The 21,111-nt window shown below is 38.6% G+C and overlaps 1 protein-coding gene across 1 annotated transcript in view; it reads left to right on the top strand.

The window, feature by feature from the left end:
* The window catches only part of LANCL2 (LanC like glutathione S-transferase 2), a 52,129-nt gene extending 33,076 nt beyond the window's left edge, over positions 1-19,053 (top strand). Inside the window, exons 4-9 of the mRNA XM_051983993.1 lie at positions 299-446; positions 1,435-1,581; positions 6,178-6,360; positions 11,233-11,409; positions 13,640-13,712; positions 16,221-19,053. Of these exons, the coding sequence (XP_051839953.1) occupies positions 299-446; positions 1,435-1,581; positions 6,178-6,360; positions 11,233-11,409; positions 13,640-13,712; positions 16,221-16,336 (844 nt within the window). The 3' untranslated portion in view covers positions 16,337-19,053. The remainder of the gene's footprint in view (positions 1-298; positions 447-1,434; positions 1,582-6,177; positions 6,361-11,232; positions 11,410-13,639; positions 13,713-16,220) is intronic.
* Positions 19,054-21,111: the final 2,058 nt, after the last annotated feature.

Below are 21,111 nucleotides of genomic sequence, written 5' to 3'. Positions count from 1 at the left end.
CCTCTTTAAATATTTTTTTCTCAGATGCCTTAACTGGCATTTAATGAAAGCTCTAAAGGGCTAGGGCTCTATGCTGACTTGCTAACGAATATCTATTAAGGGAGAGGAATTAGTGGGGATAGAGAAGGATTTGGAGGATTTTGTAATCTGGTCCCTGAATCAAGGATGACCTCATTCATCAGGTCTTAATAAGATGTGACTATGGGGGATTAATTTCTTTTTAAAAGGAGTATTCTGTCTCTTTTGAGGATATTGATTTTGGTCTTTTTTTTTGTTTGTTTTTGATATTTTTTAAAAGACTTTTGCAGCTACAGAAAACAGTTGTAAGTCCAGATGCAGATCTTCCAGATGAACTCCTGTATGGACGGGCAGGTTACCTGTATGCTTTACTGTACTTGAATACAGAGATTGGTCCAAATACAGTGTCTGAATCAGCTATCAAAGAGGTATTGATTTCAGAAGATAACTGCCAACCAGGATAGCTATTCAAACGTTATACTCATCTCAAAAATCTGACAATGACCAGGATCATGGGTCTAGAGCTGGAAGCAACCTCCTTGACAATCTATCCCAACTGGCTCATTCTCCAGAAAGTAAAATTGAGATTCAGGGAGACTGAGTGACTTTCCCAAGATCACATAATAAGGAGACATCAGAGGGGGTTTGAACCAAGGACTTGAACTCTTCCCAAGTCCATGCTCTCTCCCTTGGTCTGTGCTAAACATTCTCAGGCACAGGAGAAATGTCTTCTGTTTTTCTTGCTGACTAAATTTAATATCCACTGCTTCCTTCATTGACCTATTAGCAGCCTTTCCTTTCAGAACATCTTTCCTAGCACCAAATGTAAATTCCTTGTGCTGTAACTGACTTTATTTGTTCCTAATCATCCTCAGAAATGATAAAGATAGTTGATCTTCCTTTAGCCATCTCTTCTTTGACCTAACAATGCCCATTTCTACAGTCTGTCTGAACAGAAATATTTTCTTGTCTTCTGTATTTCTCTTCTATGAAAAAAAAATAAAGTTAGAATTAGAAAAGCATAGTAACAAAGTAGTCTGAGAGATTTGATTTCTTACCTACTACCCACTTCAGACTGATAATCAATAGAGAAGACAGGAAAAAGCAATTGTAAGCTATTAGGTAATAATTCCTTCTAAGTACCACAAAAGCTATTTGTAGAAACTACTTTTGACATTTTTATAATGTCCTACATTCCATTGTAGAGAAAGGCTCCTGGTATCTTGGAGCCTCAGTTTATTAATCTGTCAAATGGAAATACTTTATGCTGAGTACCTAGAAATTTTCACATGGAGAATTCCATATAATCCTAGAGATCTATTGTTAAAATGAGTTAGATTGCATTAAAGATAAAGAGATTAATATTTGGAACAAGATTGTTACAAGTTTTTGAGATACATGTTTTTCATCTTTTAGGTAGTATATGCTATAATTGAATCAGGTAGAAATCTTTCCAAGGAAGAACGTAAAACTGAACGCTGCCCACTGTTATTCCAGTGGCATAGAAAGCAGTATGTTGGAGCAGCTCATGGTGTGACTGGAATCTACTACATGTTAATGCAGGTAAGTAGGTTCTAGAGTCAAGCTCTATTGGCAGCACAGTATACTGATCACTATAATTTTTGTCATCAAATATTAATTCTTATTAGTCTTACACAGAAGGAAACTAGAGACTTACTATTATTTCCTCCTATAAAATGAGTATTTGTTAGAGAATATAATTTCATTGCCTTACTTTGAATCACAGATGAATTAATTCTCCCTAGATCACAAGCTGAATGCTACTGAAAACATTTACACTATTTGTACCAAACTGCCTAGTGGTCTAGGTGTTTGCAGATAAGCTTCCTGAGCCAAATTTTGCCATCCCCTTCTTTGATTGGATTCTAGCCTCTCACTGACTTCAGTTGGAGTGTTTTTAACCTACAGAGACCTGGCCTCCATAAAGCTCTTGATTTACTTCTTATTAGGAGACTTATTGTATATATGTCCCAAACTTAATAAATGGATTTGATTAAATACATTTTTTAAAAAATCTGTGAAAGTCAAAACATTTTTTCATGGAAAAAAGTGAGAATAGTGGTTAAGTTCCCATACCTGCTCACAAATGATGCTTAAACTTGTAATTGTATTACTTGAGTAGTACTTGAGTAACTGTCTCAGTTACACATAACTATTTATGAGTGACTTTCATAGTTTGTTGTTATTTTTTAATGGGAAAATGGTATTTTTGGTATTTTGTCTCATTATTGTCATTCTCTTGGATGAAATTATTGTTTCTATGATTTGTTGTTTGATCCGCTCATTCTTTAGAATTAGAATATTTTATTTCCATTTGGTTTTAAGTCTGTCTTTCCCTGACCCCTTATTGAATATAATTTTGATTACATTATGGTCTGAAAAGGATGCTTTCTGAATTTGATTGTGAGGTTTTTATGCCTTAATACCTGGTTAGTTTTTGTGTAGATGCCCTGTACTGCTGAGAAGAAGGTATATTCCTTTCTATCCCTATTCAGTTTTCTCCAGAGGTCTGTCATATCTAAGTTTTCTAAGATTGTATTAATCTTCCTAATTTCTTTCTTATTTATTTTGTGGTTACATTTATCTGCTGAGAGGGGGAGTTTGAGTCCCTCACTAGTATAGTTTTGCTGTCTATTTCTTCCTTGTACCTGGTTTTAACTTTTTCTCTAAGAATCTGAATATTATGCCATTTGGTACATATACACTTAGTATCAATGCTACTTCATTGTCTGTAGTACCCTTTAACAGATGTAGTTTCCTTCCTTATCTCTTTCGATTAGGTCTTTTTTTGCTTTTGCTTTGTCTGAGATCAAAATTGCTACCTCTCTTTTTTTGCTCCAGCTGAAGCATAATAAATTATGTTCCAGCCTTTTACCCTTACTTTGTGTGTATCTCTATTTTATATGTATTTATTGTAAACAACATATTGTAGGATTTTGGTTTTTAATCGGCTCTGATATTCACTTCTATTTTATGGGAAAGTTCATACCATTCACATTCACAGTTATGATTACCAGCTGTATATTTACCTCTATCTGTATATCTGTATATCTTCACCCCTCTATGTATTTTTCCCCTACTTTCTTTCCACCCTGTCCCTCTTTAGTACCAACTTCCTTCTTTTCTTCCTTCTTTCCTTCCTTTCTTCTTTCTTTCCTTCCTTCCTTCCTTCCTTCCTTCCTTCCTTCCTTCCTTCCTTCCTTCCTTCCTTCCTTCTTCCTTCCTTCCTTCCTTCCTTCCTTCCTTCCTTCCTTCCCTTCTTTCCTTCCTCCTTCCCTCTCCCTTCCCTCTTTCCCTTCCTCCTTCCTTCTCTCCTTCCTTTGCTCCTTTCCTCCCTTTCCCTCCCTACTTCCCTCCCTCCTTTCTTTCCTCCTTTCCTCCCTCCTTCCTTCCTCTTCCTCCCTCCCTGCATTTCTTCCTTCTTTCCTATTTTGTGACTTGGGATTTCTGTTGTGTCCTTGGGGTTCAAGAGGCTGAGTCCCAAGCTTTTTGTGAAGCTTTGACCTTTGACTTTGAGCACAAGACCCTTTGTGTTTAATGTCTTGCTCACAGCAGAGGGTAAGCTGACCAAGTCCTCCCTGTTATTGCCTGGCAATTTGCTTTCTGAGCTGGGACTGGAGGCTGCTCCCTGGTCTGCTTTGTTACTGAACCAGGATCCAGGGTCTCAGTTGCTGATCTGCTGTTATTAAGACCCTTTCACTGGCTTTCCCAGATTCTATCTGAACTGGACTGAGCACCCTTTCCACCCTGATGAGACTAACCTTTCCTGAAGTCATTCCAGTCTATCTTGAGCCGGAGAATAGTTTCATTCCATTTCTTCATAGGCTCTGTCATTCTAGACTGTGTTCAGGGGCTTAGTTTCATGTGGTTTTCAAGGGAAACTGGAAAAGCTCGAGCAGCTTCCTGACTTCATTTCACCATCTTGACTCACTCCTCAGAAGTCTTGGAAGATGCATTTTTAACTCTAACTTTGCATGCCAGGAAGGCATTTCTTCTCACAAAACACCCTCCCTCACTCTTCCCACTCCCCACCCCCCACGATACTTGTTGCAGTAACTTAGCAATAAGCCAAGAGGAAAAGGAAATAGATACTTCTGGGCTAGTGACTTCTTAAGTTCTTATTTCTCTTCAGATCCATTGCTGTATAAACTTCCTTACTTCCTTTACCAATACATGGTCACCCAGTCTCTGTTTGCAGACTTCCAGGAGGAGGGACCTCTTGCCTCCTGAGGTGTTTAGAAGCAAAGATTTACTGCTTCCCTCAAAAATAAGGACGAGGACTTCAGGCTCAGACTCATTTGTTACCAAGAAATACTGAAATGAAATCTACCCAAGCACTGGTGAAGGCTGTTAGAAGCTAGGACCTTAGGAGGAAGGTCTGCAGCTGGACAGGCTACAGACATTCAGCACGTTAAATTCCTGGTGAAAATGTCATTATTCAAACATGTGCTTCTTGCATCTAAAACCTCATCCCCTGGGGATACATTCCAGTGACAGAACCCTTGGATGGTGTCCACTGTACAGTGAGCCACAGAAGATCTGGACAGAAGGATTTCACCCACTAGCAGTGTCCAGGAGCAGCATCAGTGCACTTTTCTGGGAGCGCTTTCTATTCCCTTCATCGGTGGTGCTTGCCTTGACCCTGCCACAGCAGAATCCCCTCAGCACTAACCAAAACTCCTCCTTAAATAAGTCTCCCTCTGAGTTGTAGGGCCCCGAGGAGATTGTTTTTAGGGCAGTGCTTCCATGACACTCACTCTGTCCTTGGTGCCATGTCTATCACTTCTACTCTCTCCAGCCCAAAACAAACAAACATACAAACCTTTTTTTTTTTTTTTCTTTTAGCTGTGTCCTGATTTTTAGGTTTCCATTTTGGGATGAGAAATTCTCAGTGGTTATTGTTTTTCCCTTTCATTGAAGCATCATGGGAAACTACGAATTTGACCTTTAATCAAAGATTTATTTTACTCCAGAAAATATGTCAACTAATAGATTATCTGCTTAGATGTTGAATTTTGTTAGAAAATGACTGACCTTTTTTGTGTGATATCTACTCTTTAAAAGTACCTATTAATGCAACAACTAATAGAGCTTATGAGGCTGCAGAATTTGTGATAGCTTCTGTGATTAATGAAGTATAGATAATGCCCCAATAGCAGCGTAAAACTATGTATTTTACCTGCTTGTTTTTAAGTTCCAATGTAAATAGTTCTTGCACAATAGAAATTTGAGGATAAGAAATTAATGCCTGGCCAGATCTGAGTCCATTTGTCTATAATTTATTTACTTGCTGTAATTATACAAGAAAGATAAATGTGGAAAAAGACCAATCTGCCAAATCCTTTCCAGTATATACAGATCTCTTCAGAATAACCAAAGTCACATGTCTTTTAAAAAATAAAATCTATTTGCAATTGAATAGTTATTTGATTGATAGAGACAATATTGAGGTCATGTATATCTGAAAAAGGAGCTGGGGCAGTCACTTATCAAAAATGAAGTGCAACAAGAGGGTTGTCCAGCACCTATTTCTCCCAGAGTACACTTTCATTCTTCTCCTAGACAGCCATCCTATATCATAACAAAGAATAGAAAAGAGGGAAGAAGGAAGCCCAGTTCAGTAAAACTAAAGAATACCTCAAAAAGGAGTTTAACATTATCAGGAATTCCCATAGTCCTCTACCAGTACCAAAAAAAAGAAGGAAAAAAAAAGGATTTTTCCAACTCTATCCTTTAGATCCAAGCCTGCTCATTATATAATTTCACAGCATTTAGTTTCAGCTGTTTTGTTGTCTTTCTATTTACATTGTTTTAATGATTATGTTTTTTTTCTTTGGTCTGCTTAATTCACTTTGTATCAGTTTATATAAGCTTTCCCATATGTTTCTGTATTTATCATATTCATTATTTCTCTAAGGAAAATGATTTTTCCAACAGTAGGAGTTTGAATATAAAGGATTTCTGATTAAATCTCAGATAATCAAATAACTAAAATAAACAGAAACTCTTCATTGCCAAATATATTGCCAAATAAGTAATTGAGGTTTGAGATTTTATTATATTTACTATACATAGTTATCTTTTTAAATGCTAAAAGAGTATATTATAAATGTATGTGTGTCTTGTTTTATTTTAAAGCCAGTATCAAATGTGGACCAGGAAACCTTGACGGAGTTGGTGAAACCAAGTGTTGATTATGTGCGACATAAAAAATTCCGGTCTGGAAATTACCCGTCGTCATTAAGCAATGAAACGGATAGATTAGTCCATTGGTGCCATGGCGCCCCTGGGGTTATACATATGCTTCTCCAAGCCTATAAGGTCAGTTTTCTCTTTTTGTAATGAACATCCAGGATAAAGGTGACGAGCTTTTCTTATAGAAGTAAATTTGCATTTTGACTTTGGGCAGTACATAGACTTTTCTAAGTAGAAGTTAATTTTGTTTTCTTTTTTTTTTTTTTAAGAATGGTTATTTTTGTGTTTCACTAAATGGCAACATATTAATAAATGGTAGAAAACTCAGACAGCAGCAGTTTTCATTCTGTTGAGACGCTCACCTCTCAGCAATTTCACCAGCTATAGATTTTTGGTTGACTTCTAATCATCTCGTCTCACAGACTTTATTTACTCCCTTTTTACCTTTGACAGGCTTTTAGCATGATAATGACATGCAGGAATTTTATATATTTGGGTTTTGAAAGAAACATTAAGATATTTAATTTTGCTTTGGTGTCCACCCAAAAACTGAGGGAAATAAGCAGAGATAAGTTGTTTTAAGCCTACGTCAGTATTGTATTAAAAAGAATTCCTGATAAATACCATATGTAAGCTAAAGTGAACAATGGCTCTTGCCCAGCCTTCTTTTCCATGATTTGCTTCCATTTGACAGTTCTGTCCCTAGAGATGGTTGTCTTCTGAATCACATCTCTCAACAACCATGCAATTTATTTGTTTTCGTGAGGATTGGTTATGATTATATGGCAAGATTTTCTGATACAGGAACAAAAAAGCAGTCATATGTAACAAAGTTGTTGTTTACACGTTCCCTGAAATCCAAGGTGGTGAGTGGTGAATGCTGAAAGTTTTATCAACTTGGCAAAGAATCAAAGTTAGGGGTTCTCAGATCTCTTGCTTTTTCAGGGAGTCCCAGTTTCATTGCCGGTAGAATTCCTCACGAGGAAGTGCTCTCTCTCAATGCAGGCCTGGACCTGCTTTAGGCCTTCTCAGAAGGGTCCGAGGCAAGGGGAAGTTAGAACGCTTGCTGCTTTGTGTCAGAGGCAGGCCTGGAACCCACTTAGAATTTCCTGATGCCGACACTCCCCTTTGTGCAAAACTGCAGCGATGTTTCTGCCACCGTGCATTCACCCAGAGAGAGACTTCAGTCTGATGTCATCCGTGTAAATATCCCTCCATATGCCACACAGACATAGGGTCTCGGCAGCATGGCTGCTAGAGGGCTTTCCCTGGGCCCCCTCATTTCACATTCACTTTGAAGGAGTGGCGTAGATGAGCCGGGCAGAAGCCTGCTGAGGAGGAATCCTTGGCACTGGCGCTCCTTCCTGCCTTGTTCTGTCACTGAGCTCAGCCTTCCAGTGAATGGAGAAAGTAGGCAGGTAACAGGGGCTGAGGACATCCTCCACAGCAGTCACTGCTCACGCATCAGTTGGTCCCGTCACTCCTGACCCGGCCATTGGCCACACCAGGACGGATAGTCCCGTCACTCCTGACCCGGCCATTGGCCACACCGGGACGGATAGTCCCGTCACTCCTGACCCGGCCATTGGCCACACCGGGACGGATAGTCCCGTCACTCCTGACCCGGCCATTGGCCACACCGGGACGGATAGTCCCATCACTTCTGATAGCCTGCAGGGCTCAGCTGCCGGGGGGGCAGGATGGGACTCAGCGCGGCGGCCTTCTGCTCTCGGGGCACTGAAGAGGAGATCCCCGGGATACAGAGAACTTCTATAAAAGCAGGGCTTTAACAGCAAAGTCTGAAAGAAGCGCAGATCAGGGAGTTAGAAAATGGGAGTGCTCACCCCAGGAGTGCCACAAATGCTGACTGAATCTGTGCAATTAAAACAGCAAATGCAGCCACAGGACCAAGCCAGACACAAACAAGAAGGTCAAAGGGAATCAAAGAAATAAGCTAGACTCTTAGATAACGTCTGTAGTTTGATGTCAGTCTGCTCCACGTTGCTACATTAGCCTGCAGCAGCAGGAGTTAGGGGGATCGCTGGGCCGGGGGGATGTAGGAATGGGAAAACAGGGAAGGGTTCAAACATCCCTGGCAGCATCAGGCAGCTTTCCCCAGGGGTGGTGGGGAAATGAGTCTCTGGTCAAGACAGACACTCACATATGAGAGTGTTCATAAATCAGCCATTTTCTCTTACCTGTATACAAATTTGAGATGGTTCTGACCAGCAGAATAGAAAAGATGAACTAATTCTGAAATTTGCTCATTTCCTCTGACTAAAGCTCTTAAACACCCAGTTATCAGGAGTATCTCTGCTCATGGAATGACTTTTCAAAGCTTTTTTTTTTTTTTTTTTTTTTTTTTTGAGTGAGCAAGTCAATGTTTTTTTGGTTGTTGCTGGGGAAACTAAAGGAGAGCTCACATTGGCTGGAGTCAGTTGCTGGCAGGCTTTAGGGAAACTTCACAGCCTTGTCCTCGAATGTCACCCCAGGCTGGCAGCATGTTAGATATTCCAATCCTGAGGCTCTTGTGAATAAGCTGAAAATTTTGCTAACTCACCTAGGCTTTGGGGGAATTGGTATTTATAGTCGTGAGATACACTCATTTCTCAGTCAGATTTTTGCCTTTTTTGTTGAAATCCTTGGAATTCTTTCTCACCTTTTCCTTTGGTTATGTCGAAAGAGAAATGTTGCAGGTTAATAGCTTCCCATTTAGAACAACAAAAGATTCCTCTGTGGCTCTGAAAACAGCACACTGCATTTTGTGTTAATCAGGAATTGGGACCAGGGAGGCGATTTTTATCAGCCATTTGGCATAATTGCTTATCACTTATGTTAAATACTAATTTTAAAGAATGTTGATTTATTAGTATTGCTGCTACTGCCCTTAGAGTCTCTATTTCACTTGTTTCTCTTGAGATGCAAATTGGTATTTTTATTCTAAAGCTTCCCAGATTATGAGTCCTTAATATTTTTTTGAGACACCATTTCTTCATTTCACCTTTTTTGCCTAATCTTGCTAAAACAAGCCAATTCTCTCTTCCCCCTAACTCAGCTTCTATTATATTAATAAACAAATTTGACTCTAGAGAAAGCTAAATGCCTTTCTCCCTCCCCAAAAATGCCAAGGTATTTTGAAAAATAAATCAAAGAACATTAAGATCTTTAGCATTTTATTCAGCCATAATTATACATTCAGAATTGTACACCCAAAGGACAACAGATTTCTTAGACTTACTGTTAAATTGGAAGGGACTTGTAAACAGCTTTGTCAGGAGATTTTTCACTTAATAGAATTTGTTGTAACTAAAACAAGCCTTTCCTTTCTAAGAAAGAAGTTAGTTTTTGTACCATCCTGTCCAAAACCTGTGCTGAAGCAGGGTAAATTTTCTATCCTGCAGTAAAATGTGATGAGAGCATTTTTTCTTTTTGACTGCACCTTACGCCCCCTCCCCCTCCTTCTCTCAGAAATTGGCTTTTGTCAGCCATAGTCAGAGCGGACCCTTTGACTCCTACCCCATTGAGGCCGAGGAAGCTGGTCCTTTCTGACTTCCATTTGACACAGAAAGATTAGTGCTGAGAATTCAAGTTCAGGGCCCACTTTCCCTGTGATTTTAGAGTGTGTTCATCCAAAGAATTCTCCCTCCCAGGTTACTGAGGCATGGAATGGAGAAGACAAAATGTTTAATAGTGACTGCATAATGTGAAGGAGAGGACACAAAAGGAGGGATCCAGAATCCTGGAGTTCTCGTTCCGGGTTTGCTCCTGTCTAGCTATGTGACCCAGGGAAAACTATTCTGGCCTTAATGTCTCATCTGTGAAATGAAGGTGTTAGACCCCATGATCTTGAAGGTCCCCTGGAATCTAAGAGTCTGATTCACAGCAGTATGTGGGCCAGTGCTAAATAGGATGAAACAGAATCAATCAGTCAGCCGTTATAAATGATAGAGCAAAAAAGTCTGCTGAGATCAGAGAGCAGACAAAGACGGGGTTCCTGGCATGGGAGGGGCTGGGAAAGCAGGGGAGAACTGGGGGAGCTGGAATGCCCCAGACAGGCAGACGTGCGGTCTCGGGCCACCTGGGTCACCCTGGCTACCTGGACCACCCCAGTCACCTGGGCCACCCCGACCACCTAGGCCACCTGGGCCACCCCGACCACCTAGGCCACCTGGGCCACCTAGGCCACCCCAACCACCTGTGCCACCCTGGCCACCTGGGCCACCCGGGCCACCTCGGCCGCCTCGGCCACCTGGGCCACCCGGGCCACTTCGGCCACCCCGACCACCTGGGCCACCTGGGCCACCTCGGCCGCCTCGGCCACCCCGGCCATTTAAGCCACCCCGACCACCTAAGCCACCCTGGATACCTGGGCCACCCTGGATACCTGGGCCATCTCAGCCACCTGGGCCACACGGGGGCTGCCCTTCTTGCTGCACATACGCTTAGCGGAGCTGTGGCCGCTGGGCCATGCCGTCCATGGCAACACAGGATTTAGGAGGTTCAGGAGGGGGCGGTGTTTTTCACAAACATGATCCATTATCTTTGTGACAGATTCTCCCCAGAGGAGTCGTGTGGGTGTCACGGTACTCCCGTCAGCCAGGTAACGTTGATAGGAACTGTGGGCCTGGACATCAAAGCAGCCCTCTTAGATATATTGGGGTATCCCCCCCAAGTGACGTTGGGGAGTTAGGCGCTGACACTGCCTCTTGTCAGATGTGTTGGGAGAGTTTCTTTCTCTTTACTCACACGGCCAGAACAAAGACTGGGAATGGCTTGGAGAAAACCAGTTACATGGTGGGAGGGCGAGGAGGCGGAGAGACGGAGCTAGGAGCCTGGAGAGCAGTTCTCGCTCCTGCGGTTTCCTCCTCTTGAATACCATTTCAAATAGATCGTGTTCACAGCAACACTTGTACATGTTTTAGATATTCGAGAGAGACATTTCTAAATCAGAATAAAAGAAATTCCTTTAAAAATCTGTTTCTCTTCTTAATTCTCCAGATCTTTAAGGAGGAAAAATATTTGAAGGATGCTATGGAATGTAGTGATGTAATCTGGCAGAGAGGCTTACTACGGAAAGGCTATGGAATCTGCCATGGGACGGCAGGAAATGGTTACTCTTTCTTATCCCTCTACCACCTAACTCAGGATAAAAAGTACCTCTACAGAGCTTGTAAGGTAAGGCTGCCTGACCTGGGCTCTGTCTTAGCACCTCAGATCTCGGGAGAGCTTGTGGCCCAGCCCAGCTCCTTTCTCCTGCCTTCCCCTGGGTCCCAGGCCAGATGGTACCAGGACAGAGCCCTTGTCCACCACCATTTCTCCCCTCTGTTACCTGCTGCTGGCTCCATCCCCAGGCCTTCAGCATCTCCCCCTAAAATGAGAAAGTCCCCTCAGGAGACAGTTACTTTCTGGCCCATCTTCAGTGCCCAGGTTACTGAGTGAATGACTGCTGGTTTGGGTGGTCAGTTGTTTTTCCACTGTGCTTGACTCTTGGTGAGCCCATTTGGGGTTTTCTTGGGCAAAGATACTGCAGTGGTTTGCCCTGTTCTTCTCCAGCTCATTTTACAGAGGAGGAACTAAGGCAAACAGGGGGACCACCATATGACTAATATGGAAATATTATTAATATGATGGTATATGTATAACCTATATTGGATTGCTTGCTGTCTTGGTGGGGGGAGAAAAGGAGGAGGAAAAATTTGGAACTGAAATCTTATAAAAGTAAAGGTTGAAAATTTCATATGTAATTAGAAAAAAATAAAATACTAGTAAGTGGGGAAAATATTTATAAAACAGAATTTTAAGCATTTCTATTTTATTCAGAATACAAAATAGGTTTGTATCAAAAGGAAAAAAAAATTGTCATAGTATTAATTTAATACAAGACTGTTATCCTATGGGTTAAATAGACTTTTATGTTTCTACCTGGGAGTAAAACCACTATTTATAAACATAACTTCTACAGGATAATGCCTTTTGAATTCCAAACAACATACAGACTTTTGGAATATGGCCTTTGAAGAAGTCAGAGGCTCCCTGCAGTATAAACATTCCTTTGTTCTTACAACATCAGTTACATCAAAAAGCTGAACCTTTTCTCTGTCAAAGTCTCTAAAAGTTTCTTCTTTTAACGTGTTTGAGCTTTTTATTGGCTTTTGTCAGAAGACCATCTCCTATTGATTTGAGTTTTGTTGGTGTGAGTGCTCTTTGTGGCCAGAACACCATGCTGATTACTGACTTCTGGTCTGGACCCTTGCTTTTAGTCCCTCTGCTAACCCTAATTCTCAGAAAATTGTGTTTTATGCAACAATCCCCTGTCCAAATAGCCCCTACAATTCTGAGGCGGGTGTTCCTGGAATTTTACAATAATAAGATAGGTCATTTAAGTTTACTTTAAAAAAATCTTTAAAAAAAAAAAACAAAAACCTGTCAGTTTTTTGAACCTGTGAACTCCCCCTGCTGGCAATGTTATGACAAGGAATCATAATCTCATAAAATGCTTATTTGGTTACTATTCCTAGCTTTTCAAAAGTTGACTCTATTGCCAATATATGTGAAAAGGGTGAAGAAGAGTGAACAGAACAGTTAGAGAAAACAATTTTAATTGGTCTGCAAATCTGCAAGAAACTATTAAACAGCCTAAAGAGAAATGAACTACAATTAATGGGTAGAATTTCTGACCTCAAGAATATACAAGAGCCACCATAATATGACTATAAAATCATAGTTCCTAATCTGCCCTGGAAATTGATACTTTTTTTGTGTTGTAATATACAAAAATAACTAAAAAGTGAAACTGAGTCCTCTAATTGTAACTCAAAGTGGAATTTGATTTCACATACCAGCTCCTAAATATATATTTATATGTCAGTGGAGCTAATGAGAGTATTTAAGATGGTACTTTTTAAAAAAAAAAATTGATTCCTTCTTCATTGAGGTTACTGGATATTAAGGTATTTTGTTGATCTTTCAAACAAATATTGTTATTATAGTTTTTTATTGACAAAACATATATGCATGGGTAATTTTTCAACATTGACCCTTGCAAAAACCTCTGTTCCAACTTTTCCCCTCCTTCCCTTCATCCTAGATGGCAGGTAGTCCCATACATGTTAAATGTTAAAGTATATGTTAAATACGATATATGCATATATATTTTCTTGCTACAGAAGAAAAATCAGATTTCAAAAGAAGGTAAAAATAAGCTGGGAAGAAAAACAAAAATGCAAGCAAACAATAACAGAAATAATGTAAATGATATGTTGTGGTCCACACTCATTTCCTAGTGTTCTTTCGCTGGGTGTAGTGGGTTCTGTTCATGACTCCAACAAATATTTTTAATCCATCTCTTCTAGCATAACATGTTCCTTTTCCTTGTTTTTTTTTTTTTTTTTTTTTTCCTCTGCAGTTTGCAGAATGGTGTTTAGATTATGGAGCACATGGGTGTCGTATTCCAGACAGACCCTACTCACTCTTTGAAGGTAAGGATTGCTGCTTTAAATTGTGAAAAAAACATTTTTTTAATATGATTAAGTGAAACATACTACTTCTCTCTGAGGAAGATAGTTTTCTTTCATAAGTAAGAATACTAAGAAATAAAATATATATTGACATAAATTAGTTTATTACTGTAGTTTGTGCCCAAGCATGTTACCGTAACTGTTTCTTATAGTAAATCAGTTTCCCATTACTTTGTAAAATGTATGTACAGATAATGTGTTATTTCATAACTGAGAAAATAGACCCTTCGCTTTCCTGCATTTTTTTCTAGTGATTTCTTTCTCTGAAAATGGTAAACCTGTCATGATTTAGGCTCCAGCTTCCCTTTACAACTTCATTATTTGATATTATTGCAAACCAGATCGCCTGCAATACCGTCTCACTGCTATCTCCTAAAATCCCTTCAGACTTCAGAGTTGGAATAGACCTCAGGTTGCCTGTCTGACCCCTGGCTTTGTGTGCTCAGGCACTGCCTTTGAGATGAAGCTTCTCCCACCCCCACTGCCTTTTAGTGAATTACTTTTTTATTCCCTTTATGTCTTTATTTGTTTACTTGTTTCCTCCACTAAAATGTAAGTTCTTTGAGAATAGGATTTGTTTTGTGCTTCCTTTTTGTCTCCTCAGTGCCCAGCACGTAGCTTGGTGACTGATTGATTGATTGATAGCAGCTTTGGCAAAATCATTTTTAAAAACCAGACATAGTATACTTTAAAAGGGGTAGATATGTTGGGGAATTAAAATAAAAGGATTTTGTGGTGAACATTTCACACTGACCTTGTGGCATACTACTTATGTATGTGAATGGGTATTAATTTATTGGTCTTATGTCCATGTTCCAAACAGACAGCATCCTGGAAATTACTGTTAGATCAGCTTGATATCAGTAATGAAAAATGAAAAGATCACAAGACTGATGAAACAAATCATTAAATAACCAATTTACAACTACCTAAAACCGCAAGCTATTAACAGACCCCCTGTCTAGCTTTCTGGAGAGCTATTTAGAGTTGAATATGAAATCAGAAATAGAATATCATTGTGGGGAAAAAAAGGCAATCATCATGTTACTAAACGCTTTCTTGGTGAGATTTTGGTTAGAAGTAACGAGTCCATTTTTTCGGGCACCAACATTTTTAAATTTTAAATTTAAATTTTATTTTTTATATTTATATTTTTAAAAATATGAAAAAAACTGGAGAAGGATCAAAAGAAGGTAACAAAGATAAATATGTGGATAGAAAATCCACTCCTGTGAAGAACTGGAGTTGTTTAATTTGGATAAAGTGAAGTGTTAGAAATTACTTATTTATTGTCTATATGTATATGAAGGTGAGGGGAAATTGAAATAGGCTATTGAAAGTCTTGATTCAAATTGTAGATGTGTAGCTATACTAGATTAGAGCATTGGAGATGGAATTAGAGGACCTGGCTTCAGATGCAAATTCTGACACTTCTTACTGTATGAATTTGGTCGACACATGTAACACCCAGGGTGTCATTCGCTCATCTAAAGTGTGAGGAAGCTGGACTATATGTGATCTATTAGGACCCTTCCAGCTCTAAATCTATGATTTTGTGGCCTCTTCAGCCAAGGGAATAAATTTAAATGGTTATTTGAAATCCCTGTCAAAGATAGTATTTAGGAAGAAAATCATTCTACTTGGACAAGGATTTATTAAATATGAACATCCTCAAATGTCCCCAAAGCCTGTGACCCATTTCTTCCACTAAGCTCTGCTGAACAAAGCCAAAAATAGAACTGTCCCTGCCCCTAAGGATTCTCCTTTGTATTTTCCTGGGAGAAACATTTATATGATAAGTTAACACAAAATTTATGCAAAGTAAATAAAAACAATGTGGGGAGTCATTGTGATGTGGAGAACATTGACAGCTGAAGAGCTTCATCTTACAGCTCTAAGATTTAAGCTGAAGACATTGTTATTCTTCAAATGGAGATAGCATGTATAACTAGATGTTAAATTACATCCTCATTAGAGCCCCCAAAGTAATATATTTATGCTTTGAAAAACATGCTCTGAAGAAAAAAGATAAATACTTACTTTGGATAATTAGATTTTCAACTTTCTTTTTCATCCATTCTGCCACTCTCATTAATTTTATTAGGCTATTTAATCCATTCATATTTAAGATCATGATATGTTAGGTTTGTTTCTTATATCTTTTGTATTTAATCTATTTCTCAACATCATTTGGTCCTCCTATTTTCTTATCCAATTAAAACATTTAGTCTTCCTCTCTAAGAAAATTCTTTTTTCCAGTATTCCCTTTCAAAAATTTCCTTTTCTTTGTTCCCCTCATTTATCTTTATTCTGAGTGGTGTTCTCCATCTTATAGGCTACACTCTCGTTAAATTTTTTTTAAGTTTGTCTTTAAGTGCTTGAGATTCTTGAATTTTAAAAATATATACTTTGTTTTTTAAAAGTATCATAGTACCTTTTCATGAAAATAGGATATTTTGTGTATTACAGGTATGGGTGGCGCTATTCACTTTCTGTCAGATATCCTGGTTCCAGAGACATCTCGTTTTCCAGCATTTGAACTTGGCCCTCCACAAAGGGAAAAAAGGGCAGAAAAAGACACCTAAAACATCCCTTTGTACCAAAAGCAACACAACTGTTTAGTGCCTGAGACAGAACCAACTTTGGATCTTAAAGAAGTCAGCATCTATCTTCCCCCCTTTGTCCAAAGGACCGTGAAAAGCATGAATGAAGGAAACCACCACATTGGTGTTTTGTTGCAGCATTACCTTCAGTTGTGTAAAATATGAATTCCTTAAATTCATTTGCCATTCTTCCCTTCAGGCTCTTTCTGGCGTTTGCATGTTTTTTGGTGTTGTCTGTAGGTGTGAGTTTGTTGTTCTGTTCGGAGATCGAGCTGTTCGGTTTGTATGAATCCCAATCCTGCCCTCGCATGAATGTTACTAGCAGCCACACATATAACATCTCTAGTGAATAAAGTGGTACTTTATTCCAAATAAGAGAAGAGAAAACGCAGTACGATGACCATCCGCTTCTACTCTTTGACTGTATTAATGTGATGACTGTATTTCCTTCCTCCTCCCCCCTTCCCCACTTTTCATTTGAGCAGTATTTTCTCATGACTATCATGAGAGAAGGACACTCCCAGAACTTAAAATGAGCACCAATAGGTACAGAGTGGGCCGTGGTGGAGAGTTCTTTGGAAACTCCTCATAAAATGATCGAGAATTTCCCATCTGTGTGCATCTGTATCTCTGTAATTTTAGGAATTACTTGGGCTAAGTTGTGGCTATTTCCTCCCTCCCCACAGTGATATACACTAGTTTTTAGTAGAGAATTCATACACCTTTTGATGCAATTCTCAAATGGCTCTTACTCTTTGTTTGTAGTATAGCAAAGACTCTGGTTCCCAAGGCCCTCTTGTGTTAAATTGAATTTGTGATGTGTAAGACAGTCTTACAAGGAGTCTGGACCAGAACATCTGCATAGTTAGTACCAATATCTCATTGTCAGTAATTGTATTGAAAATAGGCATTATTAAAAGTCTACACTTGAGCCTCAAGAATTAATAATTTCATAATCTGTTAGAGAGAGGAGAGCAATAAATGGAATTTCACTTGAGTATTCAAAGGAAAACCTTAATTAAAACATCATGGTGACCCTGTAATTAAAATGTTTCAGAAACAATAATCCATTTGTAGGCTTACAGTGAAAATTATTTGATGAAGTTTTGAGTGCTCTCATCTCATGAGCTATATTTAATATAGGAGTATGGAGGTTTATTCACATGAAGACCTAATTCTCTATAATTTTTCTACAATACAGACGTAGAATATTTTAACAATATCATAGCTTATATGTTACCAGTTGAAAATTGAGGCACTTTTTTTTTTTTAATTTACAACTAACTTGGCTAACATTTTAAAAATTCCATTTGATAATTTCCTTTTCCAGTTTATTGGATACTCACCCTAGTTCCTGACAGGTAATATAAAGAAATCATGTAACCTTGATGACATTTGCCAAGGGAGAATGTTTTGAATTTTTGAAGAATAATTTAATTTTTTAATGATTATCCCCAGCATTACAGGAACAATGTATACCAGTGTTTTCTTCTCAGTTTTGAGTTTTGTTTTTGTAAATGGAAAATAATGTACATTTCAGTTTAAATTTAATTTCCTACCTTGCATTATTACTGAAGGATTCCTAACCTCTGTTAACAGGAATCATAAGCCACATTTATAATTGCTGAATACATAGATCTGAATTCACAAATCAATTTATAAAATTTGCGAATATTCTCACAAATGAAAAATATCCTATAACTTTCAAATTATCATCCTTTTTGCCACTGCAGTATTTGTTCTAAGTGATTGACTCTTTTTTTAAAAGTGATATACCAAAGTACATTTTCATAAGGATTCAAATTAATAATTTTTTGTCATTGAATGTTATAAAGAAATTATTTTGCAAAACACATTATGTGGAATCTCCACCAGTTCATTACAGACTACCAGTGGCCAGGTAGTTGGTGATGGTTTCCTAGCTTCATACGTCCTTTTCTGTGCCCAGCTTGTACTCCCAATACTCCCAAAAGTGAGAAAGGGGCAAATGAAATCACTTTAGATGCACCCAAAATGAGATCTTTGCCAAGATGAAGAGAGATGCTCTCCTATAGATTTTGGTTATGCTTATGACAGATATCTCCAGACCAGCACCAGTTGCCTTGCATTTAGGCTTACTCATTTTCATTTGTTTGAAAAATAGTTCTTAGGGCTAACCTGGTAAGGTGGAATAATTATGTTTATCTCAGGTTAACAATGAAAATAAATACTTGTTGAATGACAGACTGTCCCCAAATAGCTGATATGGAAAACAAGTTTTCAACCTAATGAAAATTCATATACTTCCAGGATTTTGTTTGGGAAGGGGAAAAAAAGCTGCCAATATTCACGCTCCTACTTACTAGAGTGATTAGTGAGTTATTTTTTACTCGCTCCCAATTCTTTGTCTCTCTAGCATGGATGTTTGTCAGAATTTGTCACACATTATTTGGAGGAACAGGACCATTTGCTTCAAACGATGGATCATTTAAAGAGTTAAATTTAGTAGTTAACAATGGGAGTTTGCATTGACTCCTAAAATTTCAGCATCTCCATTTCATTTATAAGAATATGACTTTTGGGGGGTTCACAGCTGTGTAATACCAATGCTCTAAATGCTTTAAATGCACTACACTATTTCAAAATTAGGGGAAAATATCTACTGAAGTCCTGGGGATTAGTTGGTTTTGTTAGTAAAAATATTTTTGCGTGTTATATAATGTCTTGAGTTTTATTAATTGCAATTTTTTCTTGAATTATTTTTTGTAATTTTTCTGGAGACTCAATTCATTTTTTTAATCCAATTTAACAAGCACCTGCTAGGTGCCAGGAACTGTGCTAGGATGCTAGGGGTAAAAAGATGTGGCAATAGGGTCATGGAGGCCATTGGGTCTGAAAAGTTTTCATAAAGAATATTACTAGAACTAAATCTTGATGGGATTTGATAGGAGAAGAGAGAGCCAAGACCTTCAGAGTATTGTGTGGATATAGAGAGAAGTAGGAAATAAAATTAGGGAGAATTAAGTCCTTTTCAGGACTAAGCCCGCTATGAAGTACTCTCTCCCTCCTCAGAGCTTCTAATTACTTCTTCCAAACCCTTTTCCTTGTAAACTCTATTGTTTTCCTGAATCTATTTCATATCATTCCTAGTAGCTATTATTACTTCTTCATTTTGTCTGTAACTCTAAGAAATAAGATTAGGTTTTAATAAAGTCAAATCATGAAAGGTTTGGAAAGTTAGAGTAAAAGGTTCTGATAACTGAAAGTATTATAAATCCTTATTGACTAACTGACCAATAGCATTTATAGCACTTAAAAGCTTACAGAGTACTGTACATACATTCTCTCATTTGAAGGGTCCAACAACCCTGAGAGGTTGCCACTACTATTTTCTCCATTTAATTAGCTTTGTGGAAGTTTGGGGGAAAGGGGAGGTGGTTGAACCTAGCACTATTCATTGCAACTTATCATAGGAAATAGGAAAATTATATTTTTTAAGGGTATGAATTGGGGAAGAGGGTAGAAGTTCTGGAGGAAGTCTTTGGGACAGACTAGAGAGAGAACCTGGAACCAGAGAAAATCAACTAAAATACTGCAGTAATCTAGAATGAGTCAATGAGGGCCAGAGCTAGAAGAGACAAAGGATGGTTTGAAAACAGTTTTTTCCATTGCCTTATTTTCTCTCGTTTCCCTGGTTATATCACTTTTAAGCAGTAGAGCCCTACAAACAAAACTACAATATTCAAATAGTATTTTATTGGTGAGACAGAAGGGTGGTTATTAGGGTTTTCTTAGCAATTGAATGCATGCAACAACTTTGTCAGCACATTGCTTCACCTGACACAGGTATGTCCATCTTATTGCATTGTCCTTGGCATCTCATGGAAAGAAAATATTCTGGCAGAAAAGCAAAGGAGGAACCTTGGGACGGCAGGTAGAAAAGTAGGCAGCCAAGATACGAATGAGGCAGGTGTGGTGGTCCTGCATGTGGGCTTCCTGCCTAAAGTCTTGGCTGATTCAGGGCAGGGGAGTCTAGGCTATCCCAGATGTTTCCATATAGGTGAGAAGAAGGAATAAAGTTAATTAAAGGAAATAAATTAGTTGGTTTTTGTTACAAAATATCTGTGTTTGATTGTATGACTTTTAATATAACCCCAGTATCATTGGGGAACAGAGAATGAATGAATGAATGAAAAAGTATTAAGTACTTAACTTTTGGTCAGTCATTGCTAACCACTGCCAAAGAAATAAAAAGGCAATCCTCGCCTTCGTGGAAAGTGTTTGGTTAGGGAAGACAATACACGTAGGAGAAGGATGGTTGGAGAAGGGTATCTGAGACTGGGATATCCCAAGGATGCTGAAAGAAGCCACAGGGCAATTGATCCCTTTGTTCCTTTTCAACAACAATAATAGTGCTGATTCAAGTGTTCCTGGAAGTCAACAAATATTTACCTACCATGTATCAGCAAGTACCTACCTTGTACTAGGAACTGCAGACACAAATAAAACAAGTTCTGTTCACAAGGACACAACATTTGAATGGGGAAGAAGCCAGACAGCAAAATTTGTTTTAAACATTTAACATTTTAGGCGGTCGAAATTCTTATAAAATACATTATTTGCTTCTTTTCCTCTCTTCTAAACATACCAAATGCAATTCTTTTTCCTTAATGACTCAATTTAAATTCAACAAACATCAGTCACCTCCCTTAAGCACTCACTGGAGTTACCAAAATGTTAACATTTGTTAAGTATCTGCTGTTGCCAACACACTGTGC

Source organism: Antechinus flavipes, chromosome 1, assembly GCF_016432865.1.
Source record: "Antechinus flavipes isolate AdamAnt ecotype Samford, QLD, Australia chromosome 1, AdamAnt_v2, whole genome shotgun sequence".
NCBI classification, from domain to species: domain Eukaryota; kingdom Metazoa; phylum Chordata; class Mammalia; order Dasyuromorphia; family Dasyuridae; genus Antechinus; species Antechinus flavipes.
Note: the sequence above shows the minus strand (reverse complement) of the source record. Positions and strands in the feature narration are given on the sequence as shown.